Raw genomic sequence first — 25320 nt, forward strand, 5'->3', positions numbered from 1 at the left:
TTTCTTCTCATTTCTCTCAGTCTAGATCCCTTTCTCTTATGTCCAGAATCAACTCCATTAACTTTTACTAATATTATTAGTCACCTGTGACAATAAATTATTTGTAGCTTTTAAAGATAAGTCAGATTTCTCATAAGTTATCAATAAGGTATTAAATTCATTTGAATCTACCTAAAAAGAATGTATATCACTGAGAAGACCTTTTATGTTTACAGTGAATTTAATTAAGATGGTTTATTTGGGGCTTTCCAAAGGAAATAACCATCTCTAATTTGCCTAGGAACAGAGAAGGAAAAAAATACTAACTCTCAAGAGTCATTCAATAAATAGCGGATTTAAAAAGCCAGAAAGTATATACTATGTTAGCTTTGAGACAAATTTTGTTTTGAAAGGAAATCCATTTAAAAAATAATTATAAAATACTATTAACTACTATAAAGTTATCCTGAGAAAATATACTAGCTGGCAAAGTAATTTGAAATTACACATAAACGAAATATTTTGTATTTTAAAATAAGTGATTACGTTATCAGGATAAGAAAAGGAATTTAGTTCATATATTCCATGCATAGACCTTTTAATTGTGATAGTAGAATTTTAAATGGATACCTTTTCAAATACTAAAAATACAAATAGAAGGCTAAAAACTTCCTTTATATACTAACATAATGCAGTTCAGTAAATATATTGCTATTAAAATGTGACAACAAATGAAGAAACATATTTTAGAATACATGAGCTTGAAACCAGTTTGAAAAAATCCATTAATAAAAACAAATTTGCTAGGTAGGTTTGATCAAAGATCTCCACATAAATTTATTATATTTATTGATTTTCTAATAAAGATCTCCTATGAAGAAGAATAAAATGTCCTGTATGTAAACAGAGGCTACAAGTAAACCAATGCATTGCGCATAATAGGTTATTAGATTTTATTAATTCTTATAGTTGTAGAAATTATTTTATTCACCTATATATAGTTAAGACTTTTAAATTAAGGTTTTGTAATTATTTTTTTAATAAAAAGCTACTAAATCAAAAACAAGATAAAAATCAAGTTCTATGAATAAATATTTTAAAAGTAAGTATTCTAGGATCATAACACTGACAACACTAATTATCTTTTCTAGTCTTGGCAGTTATGTTGCATACTGTTTGGGTGACTGATGGGATAATTTCACTTCATTTTCTTTCAGTTTATTCTGGACCATGTAGAAGAAGAATATTAAAATAATTAACACCTCTAAACAAAGTACTTGATAAAGTTTTTAGTTGAAATAAAATGCTTAAAAAAAAACCTCAATTAACTAATACATGATTCTAGAGCAAATAACAAAACCTTTACCTGCAAAAGGAAAACTTTCACTAAGAATTTCTGATTTTAAAAAATGTCATTCAGTATTAACTATTTTAGGATTTTTATATATTAAAATCATATACTTTCACAGAAAGTTCTTTTCCTTGGTTTAAGCTAGCATTACCTTTATTATCAAAAATATAAATGTCTATTTTTATATCATTAAAAATGGTTTAACTCACTAGAAACATTTAATCAGCAGTAATCAAACCAGTCTTTAATAAACAGGTAAAATGTATGACAAATTCCTTACACCAATAAATATTTTGATTAATTTAGTGATAATGACCTTATACCTAAAAGAACACTAAAGTATTTAAATATTTAATCTCAAATGTAAATCTTTACCAATAGCAAATACACTGTCACTCAACTGGAAAAAGTATAAAAGATATTATTAATCAACTTTTTTATTTGAAAATTTTAATAAATTTTACATGAGATAGTTTATGTATGCCTTACATAATCTGTAAGTCATATAGCTTATAATAAGGCTACACATTAAAAATAATTAATAAAAAGCACATTCTTCGCCTTGATCACCTGATTTTTTGTTGTTGTTTATAAAATTAATCACAGTTAGCAGGGTAGAAATCGCTTTGAGCTTCATGAATGACATCCAAGAGATGGGAAAGGATTAGTTCTCAGTTGCTGCCAGTTATAGCGCCAGGTGGCTTTTTCTGCAGTGAAGGTGTTACCGATAATCCCATTACACTGGTACTAAATCTTGCAGACATCAAAATTATCACCAAGGTTCCTTTTCATCCCATCCTTTCCAAATGACTGGAAGTCGCTTCACCTGAAAGAAGTCAAATCCACATGCAGCTGCTGTTTTCGCAAGCAGCAAACTCCCTGAGAATGCCAGTCGTGATTCAATTTTGCTGTGCTGGTGGCCCCCTATTCCCTGTCCAATAATACATCTGTTAAAAAATCCTACAGCTACAAATCAAGTTTAATCCTACCAGGGACCTCATGTTGGTCTTGTCTTCCAAAAAGGCAGCAGGTTCTGCTGTCTATCTCTGCTAGCGTCTGGGGAATACCCTTTAAATCCCAGCTCTACTTAGAAGAATAAGCTAAGGATCACAAAACATGACCTCAAAAACCCTGATATGACTATATTCTGACCCAGAGGCATTCATTCTAGGTGAAGATTAGAACTTTGCATAATAAGATTACACAGCAAGTGAATGATATCAAGGGACTATCCATATGCAGCCGCCTGGTTTTCTATAGACAGCCTGTGCTCTGCAATATGCAGTGCAGACGAAAAAGAGCTTGGTCTTTCTAGCTGAAATAAAATAGATTCACATAAATTAGTTGGCCATTTCCAGATTCCTAAATCCCCTATTACATCTTTTATTGACAGCTCCTGTGAGGATAGCACAAATGTTATTCCTTTTTATTCTGTGCTTCTATAACAATCATGCTCTGTAATTGAAATGTACATAGATTATGGCTCGAAATTAACATCTTGTTTGCTGTAATCTTGGATTACAATTGACTGTGTACATAATAAAATTAGGAAATCAATGGATGGATTTATCATCTCCAAGAAACTAGAGGTATTGTTTAAAGAATAGTTTAACATTTTGTGTCAACACTTTAAATGCAGAAGTAACAGAGAAGTCAATAAAAATTTAAGTGAGTAAAAGGATACAACAGGCATCAAGCAATATCTACATAAAAGTTAGATTACATAAAAATTAGCTCATTTCCCTCAAAATTTTAAAGTGTTAAAAATTTCAAAACGTGAAAAGTTCAGAAATCTCCGGATTTTCTCTCGAAACCATACTTGAGCAAGGCCAGTTACATAAAAAGTCTCTACTTTTTATAAAGTAGGTGTAGTGATGGTATTTTATACACATCACTTTGATCATTTTATACTTTAAAATATTTTAATCAATTCAAATCAATTGTAATTCAAGATTTTATAGTTCTTAACTACGTGTTTCTAAAGTACTTAAACACATTCCCTCTCCTTATATTTGAATATATACAGAGCATTTAAAATATACAGAATCCTAGAGAACTTTATTTTCAGTCTTTTTCTTCCAGAAGTTTAAGGCAGTATGAGCTCTAAGCAAACTTATGTGAAAAGAAAGATATACATTCCCACAAATAACTATGCAGAAAAATTCTAAGAATGCGAAGAGGAGTCCTCAACTTTACTTTAAAAAACAAACAAACATATTAAGATTTGCCATGGGATTCTTGTAAAACTAAGCTCCTTGGCATACTTGAAATACATCTGACAAGTTTGATTTGCCCACGGTTGCTGAGGAGCCTAGTACACCCAGTACATTAGCCATTGTTTCCTTATTATCACAGTATATTTATTTAAACAGATCTATACAATATGTGATAAGTAGGCAGGAATCAGGTAATATAATTCTAATTTTGTGTGTTAATCAGGCAGATATATATATACCAACAGTATCAGTCATAGAGCTATAAAAAATACTGGGTGGAATTTCAATTAGATAGCCCATAAACATTCTTTGGTCATCCTGAAGATAGCTAGAAAATTAATGAGGAATGCAAAAAATATACATTTCTATTATGATATTTATATGTAGTATTTTAGAGCTACACTGTTCAATAAGGTAGCTATTAAATATATATGGCTACTGAGCACTTGAAATGTGACTAGTCCAAATTGAGATGTATTCTGAGTATAAACTACACACTTGGACTTTGAAGACATAGTACAAAAAATAATAAAATTTTATATTGTTGAATAATAGTATTTTGGATATAATGGATTAAATAAAATATATAAGTGACTTGTACTATATTTCTACTGGACAGCACTGCTTTAGATCATACATTTTTAATAAAATTCCCAAACTGAAATTGCACAACTAATAAAAAATACTAATGCAGAGGGGTATTCTAGAAGAACAAACATTCCAGTGTCAAAGCTGATAGATAAGCTTAGAAAAGAACAAAATGTTGTCATTTTAGCCTCTATTTCACATTTCTAGGTTAAGGGTAGTGGGGGAGAAGAAGGGACCAACCAAACTGCTGACTACCATGCACCAAAAAAAAATGATGTTTTATACTTTCAAAAATGCTTTAGTCTATAAAACATAGGTTTTTACAAAAAAATACACCTTGGGCAACTTCATAAAAGACTAGTAAGTCTGTATGTTACCCTAGCTGAATCCAATAGACAGCAACTTCAAAAAAATGTGTCTGGATCTAAAAAGGGCCATGATTTTCTTCTAAGGTACTATATGATTGTCTATATTCCATTTTTAAAAATACATTATAAGTATTAATAGAGATTTGAAGCATGTAATAAATTTCAGTATTCTAGCAAAAATAAAAAGCCAATTTCATAAAGTATTAGAAAGCTGTTTTTCCATTAGTCTTTTCATTACGTACATCAATGTAGGTTAAAAACTCCATTAATAAAAAGGGTTTTGCAGAAATAAGGAAGACTACAAATAGTTAAAATGTAAAACACATACCCAACTTAATTCAAGAAAGTTAATGGCAGATTTAGTACGAACAGATAATTGACGTCATACAATTAAAATACAAAGTCTGTCTTTGTCAGACACTGGAATATTATTTCAATATAAACAATAGTATATAAGGTATTAACTCATTTAAAAGTTGCCTTTTCATAATTGTTTATTTTCTTATTTATTAGATAAATAATTATTTTAAATTATTATTTATCTAAAATAGTAAGACTAATGATGAAGTATGAGTATGAATAAATAACATGGATAAAATCTAAATCAATTCTTTATGATCTAGCCATGTCACTTTTTCCTAGCCTTTTAAAATTATGTAAGTGCTTTCCTTTTCTGGTAACAAGTATCACAAAGACACACACAGAGACACACACAAAAACAAAATAATAACAATAAAAAAACTTTCTAACCATCAATATATGAGTGTAATGATATTCAGTCTAGGTTAATCCCCAGACATCCAAATTCATGAATAAAAATTCATCAGTTTTAAATACACTGAGCCTATTAAGCAAGAACAAAAGCATATGCACAAAAGAGCTTTTAATATATTTCAAAGCCCACAAGAGCCATGGTCTCATTAAAATTATAAATTACACAAACATGGAATGAAGATTCAAACTGCAGTGCAGCTAAGCAGATTACAGAAAACCCCGCGTTCCATATGATAACACACCATGGCCCTCCCAGATGGGGGCTTGGAACAAAAAGGCCATCACCACAGCTAGGGAAAACCTCCTTGTGATCTCTGGTTTCTGTTCAGCAGATGACAGCCAAATAATATGTTGATTATTCTGTTTGTGCTGCTAAGCTTGTAAGATGGAATAAAAGCGATATGATCTATTGTGAACCCAATGCTAATGTGTTGCTCCACTCATAAATAATATACTGAATTTATTTTGAAACTATCTTTTATCTAAATTTCAGTTTTTAAATGCATGAATTAAAATAAAAGCCAGGATAAAATAATATTTAATTTGATGCTTTTTAAACTAAAAAAATGTAATGACAAGTGGAAAATATCTAAGTACTTAGTTAAGAGTCAAGTACAATTGCCTTTCTTTAATTTCAGCACTGTGATCAAAGACAAATACATTTTTAAATAGACAATTACTCTCATTATGAAATATAAATGCAAAATTGAATGATATAATAATCATGAAGTTTTCAATATACATTATTGATAAGATAAAAAATTAAAATATCAGAATATATAAAAACACTTTTTTCAAATATAACAATGACACATAATCAGAACATGTATCTACAATATTTCTAAATAATATAAAGTATGAAAAGTATTAAGAAGGCCTTAAGAATGTTCAGAACTTGTACACAAATGGATGCTCACAAAAATCCTACTTAAAATCAAAATAATTAAAAGAAGTTTCTAAAAATAGTTTTCAAATATAGCACAGAGAACATCTTTTTCTTTTTTTATAGCTGTAGAGTATTTCATTATCTAGATATGCCATAGTTCATTTACTCAGTACTCTACTGATAGACCTCCTCAAAAGAAATATGCAAATATATTAATCAAGAAACATGTATTAGAATGTTTATAGTAGCATTACATGGAAAACCACCTAAATGGTTGGTTAACCATTAACCACCATTAATGGAATGGATAAAAAAATATTGTGACACAGTCATATAATGGAATGGAGCAATAAAAATGAACCAACCACAACTTCATGCAATAATGTAGATGAAGAGCAAGACATAACGTTGAACAAAGGAAACTAGACATAAAAAAATTATACTGTGCAATTATACATATAGAATATAAAATACATACATAATGTTCTTTTCCTTTATCTGGATGCTGGTTACATGGGTGTTTTTGGCATCTGAAAAATTCACTAAGCCATCTACTTTTAATATGTGCACTTCTCTGTATACAGAGCTTTCTTTAAAAAGGCAGTGTTACACAAAAATACACAGTATACAAAGGCAGTCAAATCCTTGTCATAAGAAATTTAGAAACAAGTGACATATATAAAATCTAAAAGTGAAAACTAAGTATTTCTTATACTACTTACTTGAATACTCAAATTTTCAACTCAACAGCTGAAACAAATTCCTGGACTCTTAAATGGAAGAGCAAAAGCCACTCACCCTATTCTCCTCCTCCATCCCCTAACCTCTAATACCATATTTTCAGAGGCCTTTCTGTCAGGAATTGCTGCTGCTGCTGCTGCTGCTATAATAATAGAGCTAAAATAATCTCAGGACTGAACATTTGCCAATATGTGAGAAAATAAAGTAAGACAAAAGATAAGGCAGTTTAAAACATATATGTTTGCCATCTCACCCCTAGCCTTCAAACTTCATAAACTTTTATTTGTTTATTATGAAAGCTTATTACCTAATTTAATAGAGAACTTTCATTTTACTTTTCAATGAAGTTAAGGAAAATATAATTAATTCCTTAATATCACTATCATACAAATAAATTTGATAATGTGATAATAAACTAAACAATGTATCTCATTATCTCCCACTTAAATATTTTCCTTTATTTCTATACTGGAATCAACACATGATTACATTACTGGTTTTTTTTCATATTAAAAAGATATTTTAAAATATAAGCTAAAAGAATAAGTACATAAGTAAATAAAAAGCTAAAAGAGACCATCTAAAGATTATAGACTTCAATTTTTATCTGTGTAACAAACACTTATTCAGTGCTTACTATATATACCAGGTATATATTCTGGATATAAAGGAGTAAAATTAGCTAATTTTGTGGTAAATATAGCAGACTTACCCTTTCTTTTCCTCTCATTTGATTTACAAATGAAACAGAACTATTTTTAATGAGCAACACATTATTCAAAAATTAAGAACAATCTAGATGATATACAGTTAAAGTCCCATCTACTCCATTTACCTCACTCATCCAGAGAATTTAGATTTTGCATAACCTCCTAAATTTTCTTTTTGCAAATATGAATATGTATTTTTATTTCCTTCCTTTATTTCTATGCAAAAAGTAGTTTACTATACACTGTTTGAACTGTGCTCTTTTAAAATAACAATGTATGTTTCAAAACTTTCTAAATCTGAGTACAGAAAATATCCTTTCTTTTTTTTTTTTTTTCACAGCTGTAGAGTTTTACATTGTATAGATATGCCACAGTTCATTTAACCAGTACCCTACTGACAATAGGGGTGTTTCCTCCAATCTTTTGTTACTGCAAATATGCTACAGTGAGAACACCTATACATATGGTATTACATAAGTACATAAGTGCATCTGTAATACATTTCTGGAATTAGTATAAATAGAAGTGTAATGGCAATGGTCTTTTTCTAGAAATTGCCGATTTGTCTTCTACAGGGGTTGTGTCATTTTGCACTTCCACCACTGATGCATTTCAGATATATCCTAGGAAAAGCTATTCTCTTTTGGCCTCTAAGATATTTTGTTCATAAGGCAATTCCCAAAGATGTTCTAACTGCAAAAAATTACAGAAAGCTCTTTGTTTTACCCCAAATGCAGAATTACAATCTGTTTGCACAAATTAAAACAAAGGAATTTTCAAATTAAAAAAAAAAAAAAAAAAACCTCACTGACATAAGAAATCATCATATTGATGCCTAATGTACTGGGATAGAAACTATCTATCTTTCATCCCAATTATCTCCTGTCATCTAAAAACAAATATACTCTCCCATTCCAGTTTTTTTTTTAATTAACATTCAGTGGTTTATAATTGGGTAAGCAGTCAAATGCATTTCACTTTGAAATGAATGTTTTCCTGAAGCACTTATGTTTTCATGAAACAAAATCCATGTTACTTCTATATTGTCCTTTAAAAAGCTATAATTTCAAAGGTGGTTTCATTTTTATGACTGCCATTTTCGAAGGACAATGTCGCCTAATATACTATTTTTATTTCAATGCCCATCCTATCAAATATTTTATAATTGGAAAATGCCTACTTAAGTCCATTGGACTTCCCATTTGAAGGAATCCTTAAGCAAATTCAGTTTCAGTATCACTGTTTTATAAGAAAATGTGTACACAATGATTTTAATCCCCCAAATAAGGATGCACCAGCATATGCAATCTATGTTGCATTTTGATTGTTCAGAAATCAGCTATCAGATCATCTCAGTCCTCTGAAACATAGTAGTGAACTAGTTGATGAACTCAAAATAAATTTTAAAAAGCTGCCACACCTTCTGTGCCCTTAGTCTGTAGATGACAGAACCATACTTAAGCTCTCACCCAAACAATGCTGATTTTAACAGTAGAGTCAATATAATGCACAGAAAGCCAAAAAAACAAGAATTACCTAACAAAGGTAAAACAAAACATCACACATCACAAGTAGCACACGGGACATAAAAGCTTATCAGTCTAGGACAATTTAGGAGTACAGTCCTACACAGCAAAAGTCTCTGAGGAAATCACATATATTCTGTGAAGTGACTGCTGTTCACAATGACAACTCTGAGCCATTAAAACAAATTTAAAAAACCCTTAAATTATACTCCATTTGTACTGTTTAAGAAAACATGGGAAAATTTTAGATTTTAGAGACGTAAGATGAACTATGATAAAGTGTGGTAACATTTTGGGGGCTTCAAACATGCAATTCCCTGCACTAAGCCAATTCTTGGTGAATAGTCAAAAGAATATCTGATGATTTCTGAAAGCTACTCAGGCAAATTTTCCACTTAAATGGCTAGACACATTCAAGAAAATACCCTGATTTCACTTTTCAGTCTGTTTTCTTTAAGTTGTGACTGCCAAGTAGACAGGTTAATCTGGTTTCTAGCTCCAACTTGCTACATGACCTTGTCCATGTGACTCAATCTCTCTAGCTTTAGTTTATTCATCAGTAAAGTGAAGGAGTTATACAAAACATGACATGATAGTTAACAGAATTAATGCGCTAATAAAGTAAACCAAAGAGCTACTACTTTAAGTCCTATAATCTATTTCTTCACTATGTCTAAACATCTATACGTACACCATTTTGAAAGTATCACAAACTATATGCCACTTTATATCTAAGGCCTAGAGTAAAAGAAATTCTAATCATTTTAGAATCTCTTCTAATATTTATTATGTGTTACTCTCAGGATATAACAAAATTTTCATGTACTCATTTAAAATACCATAAAATCAATTATATTTAACCTGAAAATATATGACTTTTCCACTTCACACCAATAAAAAACAACACATGATATGTAAAGGAATGTTCATGGCAATGTCATTTATAATACCCAAACACTACCAACAACAATAGCATGAATGAATCCTGAGTCATACCAAGGGAATAATATATAATAATGAAAAAGAATGAGTATTACATGCAACTATGTAGATGATCTCCAAAACATTAGTAATGCTGAGTAAAGGAAAAAAGAATACATGATTCCAGACAATGTTGCCTACCAGCTGACCCACCCATATCCCATGCTGCCTGGTATCGCACTGGGCACCCCACAGCCATTCCAGCATCATATGGTAGCGGGTAAGCACCAACCTGAAGGAGAGCACAAAGGCAGTCATAGTCGCCAGTCTTAGGTAAGTATCTAATATGAGCTCTGAACTTAGTTATGGAGTCTAGATCTCAGCTCCACTACCCCCAGCCACCTTTCTGTCTCTGTGACCAAAGGTGGCAGCTGCCAAGAACTGCTAGACAAGGTGATGGAGACCCTGCAGCTGACTGGAGTGCTAATACTGGAGCTAAAGGAAGATGGGTCCTCCATGGAGAGCAAGGACTTCTTCCAGTTGCTAGAAGACATGTGCCTGATGGTGCTCGGGTTTGGGGAAAGCTGGACCCCAGCAGGAATGGGTACTGTCAGATGGCCTGGGCCAGGAGAACCCCAAGCACAGGAAGAACACCACCCTCATCACTTTCAATGTATACAAGCAAAACCCTTGGGACTTCTTTGGCAGCCTGACACCAAAGCCATTTCCTATAGGCTCTACTCCAGAAGCTGTGACTATAAAAGACTAACCCCAAAGAAAGTGCTCAGGGACATCCTCCAGTTGGACCTCCATGTTGCTACAAGGACTGGGCCACATGTTGCTGGGAATTTCCTCCATCCTTCACCATTCAGTAGAGGGGGCTAGGCAGTGGCAGCATCAGCAACAGGGTGGCCTCCATCCCTGCTGAGAAGGGTTTCTCAGCTTCTGCCCCTAGACTTGTCCCAAGAAAAACAATGCGTGCACTGTGACAGAATCAGGTTTGGGGTTCTGCACACAGTGCATACTAGATAACTCATCTGTTTTCCCTCAAAGTTCTCTGTCCGCATTGTGATAGGACCCATCAGCATTAATGCCTTCCACCTCTACCTATACCCTTTTCTGAAGAATGCTGCCCTTTCCTAGCCATCTTTCCAGCCTCCCACTTAACATGAAAGCCCACAAGCCTGTCCCCAGGCATCCTGATTGCATCCTAATTGCTGCTACATCTAAATTTCTTAGAACCCCTCTTATCCCTTAGCTCCCCAGTACAATGAAAAGAGTCCTCTTTGACTTTACATTTAGACCTCTAATTCTTTTTCTTTAAAAATTTTTTAAATGTTTATTTATTTTTGAGAGAAAGAGAAAGAGACAGAGTATGAGCGGGAGAGGGGCGGGAGACACAGAATAGGAGCAGGCTCCAGGGCCTGAGGTGTCAGCACAGAGCCCGATATGGGGCTTGAACTTTTGAAGTGCGAGATCATGACCTGAGCCCAAGTCAGACACTTAACCAACTGAGCAACCCAGGCACCCTGAGATCTCTAATTCTTTATACCCTTCTCCTCCTAAATAACAAAAACATTTCCAATAAAAATGTTAAATTGTTTACAAAAAAAGTACATGATTCCATAAAGATTAAAAAGAGACAAAGCACACTGCTGAGAAATACAGACAAAAATGATAAAAATTACAGAGAGAATTATATAAATAATTACCATAAAAAATCAGGACATTGGTTATCTCTAAAGAAAAGGAAGACTACATCAAGGGTTTCTAGGATGCCAGTAATGATCTATGATTACATGGTTGCCTGCTTTATATTTATTCTTCTTACGTTTCTATATGATGGTATGTTTCATAACAAAAGGTTTAAAATGGTATATTTTCTGAAATAATATACTCTTATAGAGAAGGAAAAGAGGGTTCCTCTTTTTTTTTGAATTTTATTTTCTTGGCCTACAGTTCTAATTTTTATTGCAATAATTTAATAATAAAGAAATAGGTTACTATGTCTAACTCTCCACAACCCTAATTAAGAGTAGATTTCACAGGCTTTCCCAATGGCTACAAAAAAGTCCCAGGCCCTTAAAGAGCATTAGTTATCCTATAAATCTTTGCTTAGCTCAATGTTGTTTGTTACTTCTTTTCAATGAAATGTATGCTTACTTTTAAAAAAAAATCTACATTACATCCAAGTAATAATTTTATATAGGCTGCACTCCAAAAATATCATATTTTAGCTCATGGGTAGGAAGAAAAACACTCTTAACTGTCACATATTTTACAATAATTTTGGGAGCTTGTGTATGCATACAATGTGAGGGTTCATGACAGGAAGGACATAGACATGACACTTGAGGTCCAACCCAATATCACTCTGTGTAAGGTAAGTACAGTTCACTGTGTGTACTAGAAAACATGATAGTTGGATTACAGTATGGATATACAAAGCAAGTTACACTTAAGTCTACCGTACAAAGCATAATATAGGATGGCTCATTCAAAAATAGATCCAATAATGCCTAATTTAAATTATACTGGATCAGTTTTAAATATTTCCTTTGAAAAACAAAAATACAGGAATTAAAATTATTACAAAAAAGATAACAATAATAAAAATAAAAATAAACTGACTTCAATTATAAAGATTATACACATACAGTTTAGGAAACCATTAAAGGTCCACCATCTACAACCATCTTTCAATGTATGTTTGTTATAATTTTTAGATGCCACTGAACAAGCAGACAATGAAATTTAGAAACAACACCATCAGTCCCACAGTCAACACAATTGCAATGGTATCACTCATTATAATAAAGTTACTTTTGTTGCATATTGTTGTTTTTCTATGAATGAAGCCAAGAAGTCCCCTCTTCAGTGGGTCTAGCTAACCAGTTATCTGCCCATCTATTAAGTGCCAACTTTAAAAAATCACAGTGTCCAGCAGGGAGCAGCATTACAACATTCATAAGACTTTATTTGAACATGAAACTGACAGAAGAAAAAGGAGAAAAAAAAAAACCACTTACCATAGGTCTGTTCTATTAATACATTCAATTTTTAGGATAGTTGCAAGGCTTCCAGAAAAAAAACTTAAGGCATGTCTCAAAGTTATATGGGTGATCCACGATTTCAGGATTCCTAAAGCAGGAAATCAAAATTATATTAGGTAAAGGATTCCCCCTGCCACATTGTGTAAAATTGGTATACAATACGACTAAATGTCTCTCAGTTTTTAAGGTACATATTCCTCTTAATGGTTCAATGGGATTCTGAATTCAGATATATAATATACTTTGGATAAAATGATTTAAAAAGACCCAGAAGGGGAAGGGGTGTGATGGGCATGGGTGAGGGCACTTGTTGGGATGAGCACTGGGTGTTATATGTAAACCAACTTGACAATAAACTATTTAAAAAAATTTTTTACATTGCCAAAAAAAAAGACCCAGAATATTAAAGTCCTTTATCCACCAGAAAATTTAAGCAGAAAAAAGTGGGTGCCATGATATATTGAACTAGAGAGAACAGTGATCAAGGACTTAAAAGAATTGGTAATAGTTGACATACAATTCTAATATATCAAATCCTAAACAATTTGCAAGTAACAGGATATAAGATTCATTTCTACATGTCAGAATGAATATGTGAGCTTAATTTTACCAATAAAAAGGCAGCAGAGAAGTAGTGTATAATGTGGATATGTTGAACTGATTATTCAAATATTTACTGAATATAATGATAATGCAGAAAAACTCTGTGACCAGTTAAAACTGTGACAAATGAAAAACATACTATGTTTAATACTGTCTTAGATGCCAATACTGCCTCATAGTCAACTAAAATAGTTCCATGTCAATTCTTATAACTGAAAGAAAGGTTTTATTTTCCAATTATAAAATGAGCTTTAAGTTATAAAATAAATAAGTCATGGGGATATAATATACAGTGTAGGGAACATAGTTAGTAATGTAATAACTTTGGTGACAGATGATAACTACATTATTTCACAGTGCGTAAAAATATCAAATCGGTATGATGTACCCCTGAAACTGTATGTCAATCATAGTTCAAATAAAGTTTTAATTCCATTTTTACTTGAGATGTTAAAGTTCGCTTCATATGTGCTTACATGCAACAATTCAGTGTCTACACTGAAACATAAATTTTTCCCTTGAAAGAAGTAACATGAATATTCATCTTGAAATGTATATAATTACCTGTAAGTTATATAATATACATTATCACATATCCATGTATTACTAATAAATAATATTTATTCAAAATTTAGCAAGTAATATGTAAAATGGTTTCTGCTATTTTCTTCAGGCAAAATAATATGAAAACCTTAAGTATATGATATTAAGACAACCGTGACACTCTAATAATTATCATTAATTTTAATGAAGCCAAAAGAAACTGTTGTATTTGTATTAATCTTCCACGCTTTAACATTAAGCTATTCATGGCACTATTTCTTATATTTTGCCCTCCTTACAGTCTTTCTCTTATCCTGTATCTTGCCATTGCTTTTATACATTTCATTTTCTGTGATACTTCCTTATTCCTACCAGTCTATCTTTTCTCTCTTTTCTAATACACTTGTTTCAATCTCAATTTTTGTTTTGTCAGACTCCTCTCTTTATGAACCTACCATCTTTTCCCCTTTTATGTTAGGACCCTTAAAAGTGAGTTTTTTTTCTGCAAGTCTGCTTAAATATACTCTTTCACCCATTTATAGGCACTCTCCTTGATCTTAACAATATAAGCTGATTGGAAACTCCATAAACTTAAATAATAGTTGCTACTTATAAAAATATTTTTCCTCTGATTTATTTAAACATTTGAAGAATTCACTAAACATTTTGGAGTCAAGCTTGAAACTGAAAAATCTCAAGGACATTTAATCTCACATTCATTCCAATCAATGAGAACTCCACTATTCGAATAAAGAGGTAATTTAGGATTTTACTACGTTAGTATGAATAGATACTGAGTAATAAACTTTTTTAAGTCAACAGAACTTTTGTGCTTTTTATTCATGTGTGTGCATGCACATGTGTACAATATCCTCATTAAAAAGCAAAGATACATGAAATAAACCCTTATCTCTAATATATACTATCAAGTCTGAAAAGAGCAATTTTCTTATCCAGCACTCTCTAATATGAATATTAACATTAATGGTTCCCATAATTATTCATACTGAAAATGAATTGATCACATCTCATCAGAAACGTACAAGACAGTTAGAACAACACAGGGGTTTACATTAGCACAAGAGCTTTATGCCTATGAGATTCCTCAAAGGTGACACATGAAAGGAGCACCTGGCACCAGTTTAGCAATTGTTCAATTCCTTACTTGCGCTTACCTGAAGAACAGTCCCAGTTTGGGAGACATGCTGGTACCATGCCATCCTGCTCTAGAATTTCTTTTATTTTTATCAATGAAAATTGTTAGTGTTCTAGTGTTTACCATTAAAAATGTCTTGTTTTCCTTTATAGGTACATTTACTTGACAAATTTCCTTGAACCAAAACATGTTTACCTTTTGATACATTTACCCTCTTACACTGAATATTCCAAGACAGAAGTATACAATGGATTTTTAAATTTTAATTTTAAGCTCCCTGGTTTTCTGTTTATACTTAAACATCCACTAAAATGAGGGTGAGCATTAGTACTCATGTTGCCCTGGACAGTTCCAGATTACACCTGCTTTCTTGGCATCCAGTATGATGCGTTATTGTGGCATTCTTAAAATGTCCAAAATAACTCAGGGGTCACGGAGGAAATCAAACCAAAAAAGTTGAAAATATTTTGAAATAAATGTTGATGAAAACATAAATATTATAAGTTGTAGGACGCAGCTAGCGCAGTATTTAGGGAAATTATACCTTTAAATATAAACAGTATTATTAGAAAAACACGAAGAAAAATGAATAAAGCTTTTACCACAAGGGGGGAAACCTAAAATCTCAGTAAATCAATGAATGTAGAAAACAAGTAAAAATAAAGAGCACTAACTGACAAAACAAAAAGTAAACAGAAAACAAAAATTTTAAAGCCAAAAGTTGGATTTTGGGGAAAAGAATGAAAATGAAAAATCTCTAGCAAACCTATGAAAAAGGGAAAGAAACACAAATATCAGCAATTATAGTCATTAAAAAGGTAGTAAGAACTGCCTCTAGTATGGTGAAGTAAACTTCTAACAAACTCTTCCCATAGATAATCATAAACGCAAGACAAACTACAAAAACAATTATGTGAAGGCTCTACAGACTGAATAGAAGCAAAGAGATTTTTCTGAGGAAACAATGCTGTAAAAGAAGATTGTCAAAAAGGTTTCTTATTTTTACAGATTTAGCTTAAGCACAGTGCAGTATATAGGTAGTTAAAACAAAGAAAAAAAGTTATCCTTTTGAAGAACCTGAAGAATTGCAAACTAAACAATGGAATGGGGGAGTCCAGAAAATAACCTACCTAATCAATGTGATTTTACTTATTGAAAAAGTAATGATTGAATACAGCAGGGAAAGAACTGTCTTTTCAACAAGTGATAGTAAGTCAATAAACTATCTATATAGGAAAAATAAATACACCTTTACCCCTGCCTCACACCAAAGGAAAAATAAAATCAATTCCAGCAGATTGCAGATTCAAATATCTGGAAGAAAACAAGGAGATCATATTTGGAATCTTGTAGTAGGCAAACAGACATAAAAAAATTGATACATCAGAATATATTCTGACTAAAAGCAAAGACAAGAATATGGAAAGATGGGGCACTTGGCTGGCTCAGTCGGTGGAGCATGCTACTCTTGATCTTGGCATTGGAAGTTCAAGGCCCCATGTTGAGGGTAGCGATTACTTAAAAAAATAAAATCTTAAAAAAAAGTATGTGGGACGCCTGGGTGGCTCAGTCGGTTAAGCATCCGACTTTGGCTCAGGTCATGATCTCATGGTCCGTGGGTTCAAGCCCCATGTCCGGCTTTGTGAAGACAGCTGAGAGCCTGGAGCCTGCTTCAGATTCTGTCTCCTCTCTGCCCCTCCTTCTCTCATGCTCAGTTTCTCCCTCTCTCTCAAAAATAAATAAACATTAAAAACAAAAAAGAATAGGGGCACCTGGGTGGCTCAATCAGTTAGTGTCCGACTTCAATTCAGGTCATGATCTCACAATTCGTGGGTTCGAGCCCCGCATCGGGCTTTGTGTTGACAGCTAGCTCAGAGCCTGGTGCCTGCTTCAGATTCTGTGTCTCCCTCTCTCTCTGACCCTCCCCTGCTCACGCTGTCTCTCTCTCTCTCAGAAATAAATAAAATATTTAAAAAATTTTTTAAAAATATGAAAACGGAAGTCTTAGACTAAGAGAAGAAATCTGTAACACATTTAATCCAAACTGGACTTATATCTAAAATATAAAAAGATCAACTGACGAATGGATCAAGATGTCGTTTACTACATCTTGGAATGGAAAACTACATGGCAATGAGAAAGAATGAAATCTGGCCATGTGTAGCAACATGGATGGAACTTGAGGGTGTTATGCTGAGCGAAATAAGTCAGGTAGAGAAGGACAGATACCATATGTTTGCACGTATAGGAGGATTAGGAAGAACTTAATGGAGGACCGTGGGGTGAAGAAGTGGGGAAAATAGTGCGGTAGAGGGAGGGAGGCAAACCATGAGAGACTCTTGAATGCTGAGAAAAAAACTGAGGACTGACGTGGGTGGAGGGGCAGGGAAGGGGGATGATGGGCATGGAAGAGGGCACTTGTGGGAATGAGTACTGGGTGTTATATGGAAACCAACTTGACAATAAACTATTAAAAAAATAAAAATTAAAAAAAAATTTTAATTAAAAAACAAAAAATAAATAAAATATAGAAAGAACTCCTAGAAATCTAGAAAATCCAACAATACATTTTTTTTTTAAATTAGCAAAGACATGAACAGACTCTTCACATAAGAAGTTTATCTAAATGGCCAATAAATATATGAACAGGTGCTCAACTTGATCAGTCAAAATCCAGATGACAATGTCATACCACAACCCTTTCAGAAAGGTTATAATGAAAAGAAAATCTTCAGTGTTGGTAAGCATGATAGTCAACTGAAATTCTCAAACATTCCTGTTAAGAGTGTAAATTGGTACAACCACGTTAGAAAAATATTTAGCAATACCAAACTAGCCAAATCCCTTTTAAAAGCGGACTGTATAATTAATTGTGATATACTTACACGATACAATTTTTTTAACTTTTATTTTTTAAATTTTTTACCATTTATTTATTTGTGAGAGACACAGAGAGTCAGAGTGTGAGCAGCGAAGGACCAGGGAGAGGGACACAGAACCCACAGCAGGCTCCAGGCTCTGAGCTGTCAGCACAGAGCCCAATGCAGGGCTCAAATTCATGAACTGTGAGATTGTGACCTGAGCCAAAGTCAGACACTTAACCAATTGAGACACCCAGACGCCCCAATTTTTTTTTAAGTTTATTTATTTGAGAGAGAGGGAGCATGAGTGAGCGTTGGGGGAGGGGCAGAGAGACAGTGAGAGAAAGAGAATTTCAAGCAGGTTCTGCACTGAAGCACAGAGCCTGATGCAGGGCTTGCACTTGTGAACCGTGAGATCATGACCTGAGCCGAAATCAAGAGTTGGATGCTAAGCCATCCAGTTGCTCCTACACATTACTATAAAATAATAAGTAATCAAATCTGTACACATTAATAGCAATCATTTCACAAATACAATGTTGAGCAAAATAAGTCAAACAGTGACGGCTTCATCTACATAAAGTACAAAAACAGGTAAAGCAAATCAGGACCATGGTTTCTCTTTGTGAGTTTACTAAAAGGAAACAAAAAGAGATTACATGGGATTCAAGAACTCCCTCTATGCAGGCATGACTTTGACATTTATTCATTCAATCATGTTGCCAGAACACCACCAGACTCTATACTAAGACTCTACCAGATCTCTGTTAATATGGTTTACCTTCGTAGTCATAGTTGTAATAAGGATCCTACGTCTCAAAAAGCCACTGAAAGACCAGTTGGAGAGGTACCCATTTTAGTCATAAGGTGCTAGTTACTTACCGTGACCATTAAGTTTTCTGGTGTACCTAAATGGGTTGGTAAAGTTTTAGAATTATACTTGAAGACTTCTCAGAATACCAACTTGTTGGAACCCCTGTGAAAATGGTCCCACTATGTGGCAACAAGAGTAATATATGGAACCCTCAGACTGAAATTTTATACAGCTCATTTCATATTAAAGATGTTTTAGGGTTACAACAAAATTGAGAGAAATCTAAAGAAATTTCTCATATATGCCTGACCCCACACATGTATAGTCTCCCTTATTATCAACATCAGTCACCAAAAAATAGCACTTTTTTTTCTATCTTTCTTTCTTTTCTTTTAACCAAGGATGAACCTATATTGACATACCAAAGTCCACAGTTTATCTTGGGATTCACTTTTGGTGCTGTACGTCCTGTGGGTTTGGACGAAAGTATAATGACATATCCATCATTATAACATATAGAACATTTTCGCTGCCCTAAAAGTCCTCTATGTTCTGCTTATTCATCTTTCTACCCAACCACTTCTGTCAACCACTGATCTTTTTACGGCCTCCACAGTTTTGCCTTTTCCAGAATTCCAGAAAGTTGGACTAAGTATGTAGCTTTTTCAAATTGGTTTCTTTCACTTCATAATTTGCATTTAAGGTTCCTCTATTACTTTCATAGCTTGATAGTTCATCTGTTTTTAACACTGAGTAATATTCCATTGTGTGGAATTGTATTTATTCACTTACTGAAGGACATCTTGGTTGCTTCTAAGTTTTGGCAATTATGGATAAAGCTGTTATAGACATCCATGTGCAAGTCTTCACAGGGATGTTTTCAAGTCCTCTGGATAAATGCCTAGGTGAATGACTGTTGGAGCATAAGATTAGAGCATGTTTAGTTTTGTAAGAAATCTCCAAAGAATCTTCCAACATGGCTGTACCATTTTGATTTTCATCAGCAATATATAAGAGTTCATGTTGTTCCACATTCTCATCAGCATTTGGTGTTGTCAATGTTTCAGATTTTGGCCACTTTAGTAGGTATACACTAATATCTCAATGTTGCTTAAATTTCCATTTCTCTGATGATATATGATGTGAAGCATCCTTTCATTTGCTTCTTATCAACTTTATGTTCATCTTTAAATCAAGTTGTTTATTGTGGAGGCTTTTTTTTTCAAGAGTTTATATATTCTGGATAACAATATTTTATTAGGCATATCATTTGCAAATATTTTCTCCCAGTATGTAGTTTTTCTTCTCATTTCCTTCACATTGTCTCTCATAGAGCAAGAGTTTTTAATTTCAAGGAACTCAAGCTAATAAATTATTTATTTCATGGATCATATTTTTTATTTCATATCTAAAAAAGCATCATATACCCAAGTTGTCTAATTTTCTCCTGTAATCTTCTAGAAGTTTTATAGTTTTGCATTTTATGTTTAGATATATGATCCACTAAATTTTTGTGAAGGATGTAAGGTTGTGCCTAGATTCTAATTTTTCTTTGCCATGTATATGTGTACCAGCACCATATAATGAAAAGACTATCTTTGCTTTGTTATATTACCTTCACTCACTTGTCAAAAATCAGTTGATTATAGTTATGTCAGTTTGTTTCTGGGTACTCTATTCTGTTCTACTGATCTGTCTATTCTTTGGCCAATCCCACACTGTCTTCATTACTGTGGCTTTGTAGTTAATCTTGAAGTTGTGGTTTCAATCCTCTAATTTTGTGTTTGCTATCCTTGGTCTTTTGTCTCTTCCTATAAACTTTAACATCAGCTTGTCAATATTCATAAAATAACTTGCTGTGATTTTAATTGGGATTGCATTGAATCTAGAGATCTGGGAAGAACTGACATCTTGACATTGAATTTCATATCCATAAACATGGAATATCTCTCCATTTATTTAGTTTTTTTATTCATCAGTTTTACAGTTTTCCTCATATAGACCTTATAAATATCGTTTTTAGATTTATTCTTAAATACTTTAATTTTTTTAGTGTAAATTAGATTGTGTTTTCAATTTCCAATTCCACTCATTCATTGTTGGTATATAGGAGTTAATTTCATTTTGGTATCAAGGAGAGATGGCTTTAATGAGAATCTATAGGTTGAAGTAAGATTTGAAGGATAAGTAGAAATTAACTAGTGGGCTTTATGAGGAAGAGAACTTGCAAAGTACAGGAGAATGAATAAATGCTAGAGTACAGACAGTAAGGAAATTTACAGAACGATGTGGCTAAAAAGGCAAGTAGAGGGAATTACATGGAGGTGCTTAATATTATTTTTATATTATTGGTCTTCTATTTTGACAGGATTAGGATAGCTCTTGAGTGAAGGCGAACCAAGATAAGGGCTATATGACCCAGAATGGATTAGAAAGCTGTGAAGAAGTAAACTCCATAGGTCTTGGCAATGTAATGGATATGGCAGCATGATGTTTGAAAGAGGACCTGAGTGGGGCACCTGGGTGGCTCAGTCAGTTAAGCGTCAGACTCTTGATTTCGGCTCAGGTCATGATCACATGGTTTCTGAATTTCAGCTCCCATCAGGCAATGACACTGCAGAGCCTGCTTGGGATTCTCTGTCTGTCTGTCCCTCTCTCTCTTTTGCCCTCCCCTGTTTGCTCGCTCTCTCTCTCTCTCAAAATAAATAAACATTAAAAAAAATAAGAGGACCTGAGTATAAGTGAGGTTACTTGTCTTAGGCAACTAGTTCTGCAAATGGTCCTATCATTTAGAGATACAAAACACAAGAAAAAATTCATCCTTGGGCATTATGAGTTTTAGGTCCCCACTAAGATTTTCAAGAAACAGGTAAAGTAAATATCTGAATTTATAATTCTGGAGGTCAGAGAAGTGATCTGGACTATTTATGGTAGTCATTAATATATAAATGGTAACTAAGGTCCTGGGAGTGGATAAAAGTAAGAATATGGAATAATAAGTCAAAATAGTCTTAAGAACTCCAAGACTTAATGGCAGAAAGGAGGGAAAGGAGCTTCTTTTCATTTACACACTTTAGCCACTGAATTGACCCCCTCCTTTCAAATACTGATCCTTCTCCTATGCTATGATTCCCATACCTTCCATCTCATTCAGGTCCTTTGCTTTATCAGTTGTCTAGAATTATTTTCCAGTGCCTATTTTCTTTCTCTCTTTAACAAAATTCCCCCCTAAACCCTTGTCATCTCCCTCTATCTCCATTCAAGGAAAGCTTTCTAAAATTTAAAATGGTCTACTTTTATAGAATATTCAACTTCATTTGCCATTCAATTCTAAATATAATTACTTTACTTTTCAGTTTACTACTCCATCAAATCTTCCTTTAATGAAACCTGAGAAACATTATTACTAAATCAAATAAACACTTTCCAACTCTTATTTTACTTTCTGTTCCTTTGCCCAGGTTTTTAAATGTTCACATTCCACAGTTTATTCTTGGTTCTTTTCTCTTCTCATTTTAAAGTATGTATATCCTTGGTGAGTTTATCCATTCTCTTGGGGTAAATTCCCACCATGTGCTAATTAATTTCAAAACTATATGTTTCATCTAGAAGTCCCTTTGTCACATAATCCACTGTGTATTGGACATCTCTACTTGGATGCTACAAGGGTACCTCCAATTAAACATATTCAAAACAGGGGTGCCTGGGTGGCTCAGTAGGTTAAGCATCCGACTCTGGCTCAAGTCATGATCTCACAGTTCCCGAGTTCGAACCCATGGGCTCTGTGCTGACAGCTCTCAGAGCCTTGAGTGGGTTCCAGATTCTGTGTCTCCCTCTCTCCCTCTTGGTCTCTGTCCTTCTCCACTCGTGCTTAGACTCTCTCTCAAAAATCAATAAACATTAAAAAAATTTTAACATATTCAAAACAGATTTAAAAACTCATTTTATGATCTTCCATTTTATAAAACACCTAACATCAGAACTACAAAATCCTGCTGTTCTCCTTTATTCTTGATCCTCTGCCATTTACAAACCTATTCAAGGCAGAAACCTGAATCTTTGATTCCTCCTGTCAACTTTCCTTGGTCACAGCTATTCTACTCCTCAGAGTAATCTCTTAATTCACTCCATGTTTTTTATCCCAATCCATTCTCTTCTAGTATACTCTTAGACAAAACATAACAATCAAATATAATCAGTATGTTACCACTTAAAATTTTTCAATGATTTCCCATTATTTTTACAAAAAATAAGAACCCCAACCAATAAGAAAATTAGACTTTTGTCTAACTTCTCCAGTCTCTTCTTAGCACTCTATATAAATCATGAGAACCAACCTGAACAGAAGCAGTGGATGCAGATTTATTGAAGTCTCTGCATTCTCTGTAATGGCTTTTATTGTCTATCATGCCTTTATCTCTTACACATCCTTCATCCACACAAGGTTAAACTTCCTCCTCAGGATAAACTTCTCAAGGCCCCCCTCTCTCAGTCCAAGTTAAGTATCCTGCACTTGTCCTCCTAGGATTTATAATATACTTTACTATTATATTTACCCACTTTCCTCCCCCATCTACATCTCAAGGAGAAAAGAAACTAAGTATTCTTTCTCCTATAACCTGAATGTTTCACATGCTGCCTGGGATTTAGTATGTGCTCAATAAGTAATTATTAATTGTTATTAATCATTATTAACACCACATCTAAATATATTCTTTTAATTCTCCCCTTACACATATACCTCATTTATTCCAATGTTTTATTATTGGTAAATTAAAGTATTTGGCATTGTTTGCTTTGGGAGCAAAAGTTTTGTCTTCATAAAAAAAATTAAGACAGATTATTCTATGATAATGTTATATGAAAGATACAGCCTCATTTCAAGAATGCCTTTATGTACACATATGGCATGTTTTCCCAATTATAAAGTTGAAAAACAATTTTCCAGTTCTAGTAATATGATAAACAAAGCATCATACCATTGCTTTTAGAAAACTAAAAGGTGAAGTATATGTAGGAGGAAACAGGGAATATGTAGTAAAGAAGCCCATAAAAATTCAATATTAGTAGTATTTCAAAGTTTTCTGAGCAGCAAAAATATCCAAGAAGTTTCCATTTGATATCAGAATGTTTTGCTCCTTTTTGTTTTGGCCTTCTTAGTACTTATTCACCACAGGAAAATATTAGCGCCAATTGTCCAATGTGTTCACCTTAACTGCTATGCCGTTTTCTACGTGTTAATCTTATCTCCCCAAAATGTTAACACTTTTACTTCAATAGGCCTAAAGTGACATATTAGGTCTAAGCAGAAAGCAATCACTCAACAGCTATTTATTGAATAATTTATATTACAAACTTATACTGATGAAAGATTCTAAATGAAAGCATCTAAACCTTGATTAAGCTTTCCAGCTGATATATTGTTAGAGTAAGGTAGTTTGTTTTATGGTCTTAACATTTAACTTTATTATTATTATTTTTTAAATGTTTCATTCACTTCTAGGAGAGAGAGAGAGAGACAGCGTGAGCAGGGGAGGGTCAGAGAGAGAGGGAGACACAGACTCCGAAATAGGCTCCAGGCTCCGAGCTGGCAGTCAGCACAGAGCCCGACGCGGGGCTCGAACCCACGAACCGCGAGATCATGACCTAAGCGAAAGTCGGACGCTTAAGCGACTAAGCCACCCAGGCGCCCCTTAACTTTAAAATCAAAAACAAAACCCACCGGCCACTAGTTCACAATACTAACTGCAATTTATCAAATAGAATAGGTCAAAAAGTTTTAACAAGTCACTGTGATTTAAAACAATTCCATGGCAAGAATTTCAATGAGGTTGGATATATGTTTAAAGTATCATAGATCATTGCCAAAATCAGTAATTTAGTAATGCAGGAATGATTTGGGAGTCTTTTTTAGTTTAATCATTTGTCAGTCATGAATACCTGTAAAAATCACTCTGCTATCCAGGTCAGTTTTGAGAAAAGTTTTAAATCCAAAGACACATCTCTAAATCACATCTTTTTTCAGCAAAAAAATTCTAATAAAAAAGCTCTCAATTCAGAGTTCAAAAATCATTAGAAAAAGAAAGCACATACACATCCAATATTCACCAGTTTTTTGGGGGAAAGAGACCTAAAGTATTTTATGTTATTTGCAGCTGCCTTAACAGCAAATGACAATTAAATGTGTGAACAAGGTTGTCAGAGTAACACTTGTCATTCACACTACTTAT

At 33.3% G+C, this 25320-nt stretch overlaps 1 protein-coding gene and 1 pseudogene across 5 annotated transcripts in view; one reads left to right on the forward strand and one right to left on the reverse strand.

The window, feature by feature from the left end:
* Nucleotides 1-25320, reverse strand: part of IMMP1L (inner mitochondrial membrane peptidase subunit 1) — a 74635-nt gene that overhangs the window by 48709 nt on the left and 606 nt on the right. For 4 of the 5 annotated variants that reach the window (XM_039219328.1, XM_039219327.1, XM_039219329.1 and 1 more), the window contains exons 2-3: nt 13090-13201; nt 1901-2156 (exon numbers count right to left, since the gene is read on the reverse strand). In XM_039219328.1, the coding sequence (XP_039075259.1) occupies nt 1901-1976 (76 nt within the window). In that variant the 5' untranslated portion in view covers nt 1977-2156; nt 13090-13201. The remainder of the gene's footprint in view (nt 1-1900; nt 2157-13089; nt 13202-25320) is intronic. The other variant, XM_039219331.1, reaches the window with a different exon arrangement.
* Nucleotides 10238-10988, forward strand: LOC120221762 (annotated as a pseudogene).

The sequence above is a fragment of the Hyaena hyaena genome, unplaced genomic scaffold (genome assembly GCF_003009895.1).
Source record: "Hyaena hyaena isolate Hyena2069 unplaced genomic scaffold, ASM300989v1 scaffold_807, whole genome shotgun sequence".
In the NCBI taxonomy this organism is placed as follows: Eukaryota; Metazoa; Chordata; class Mammalia; order Carnivora; family Hyaenidae; genus Hyaena; species Hyaena hyaena.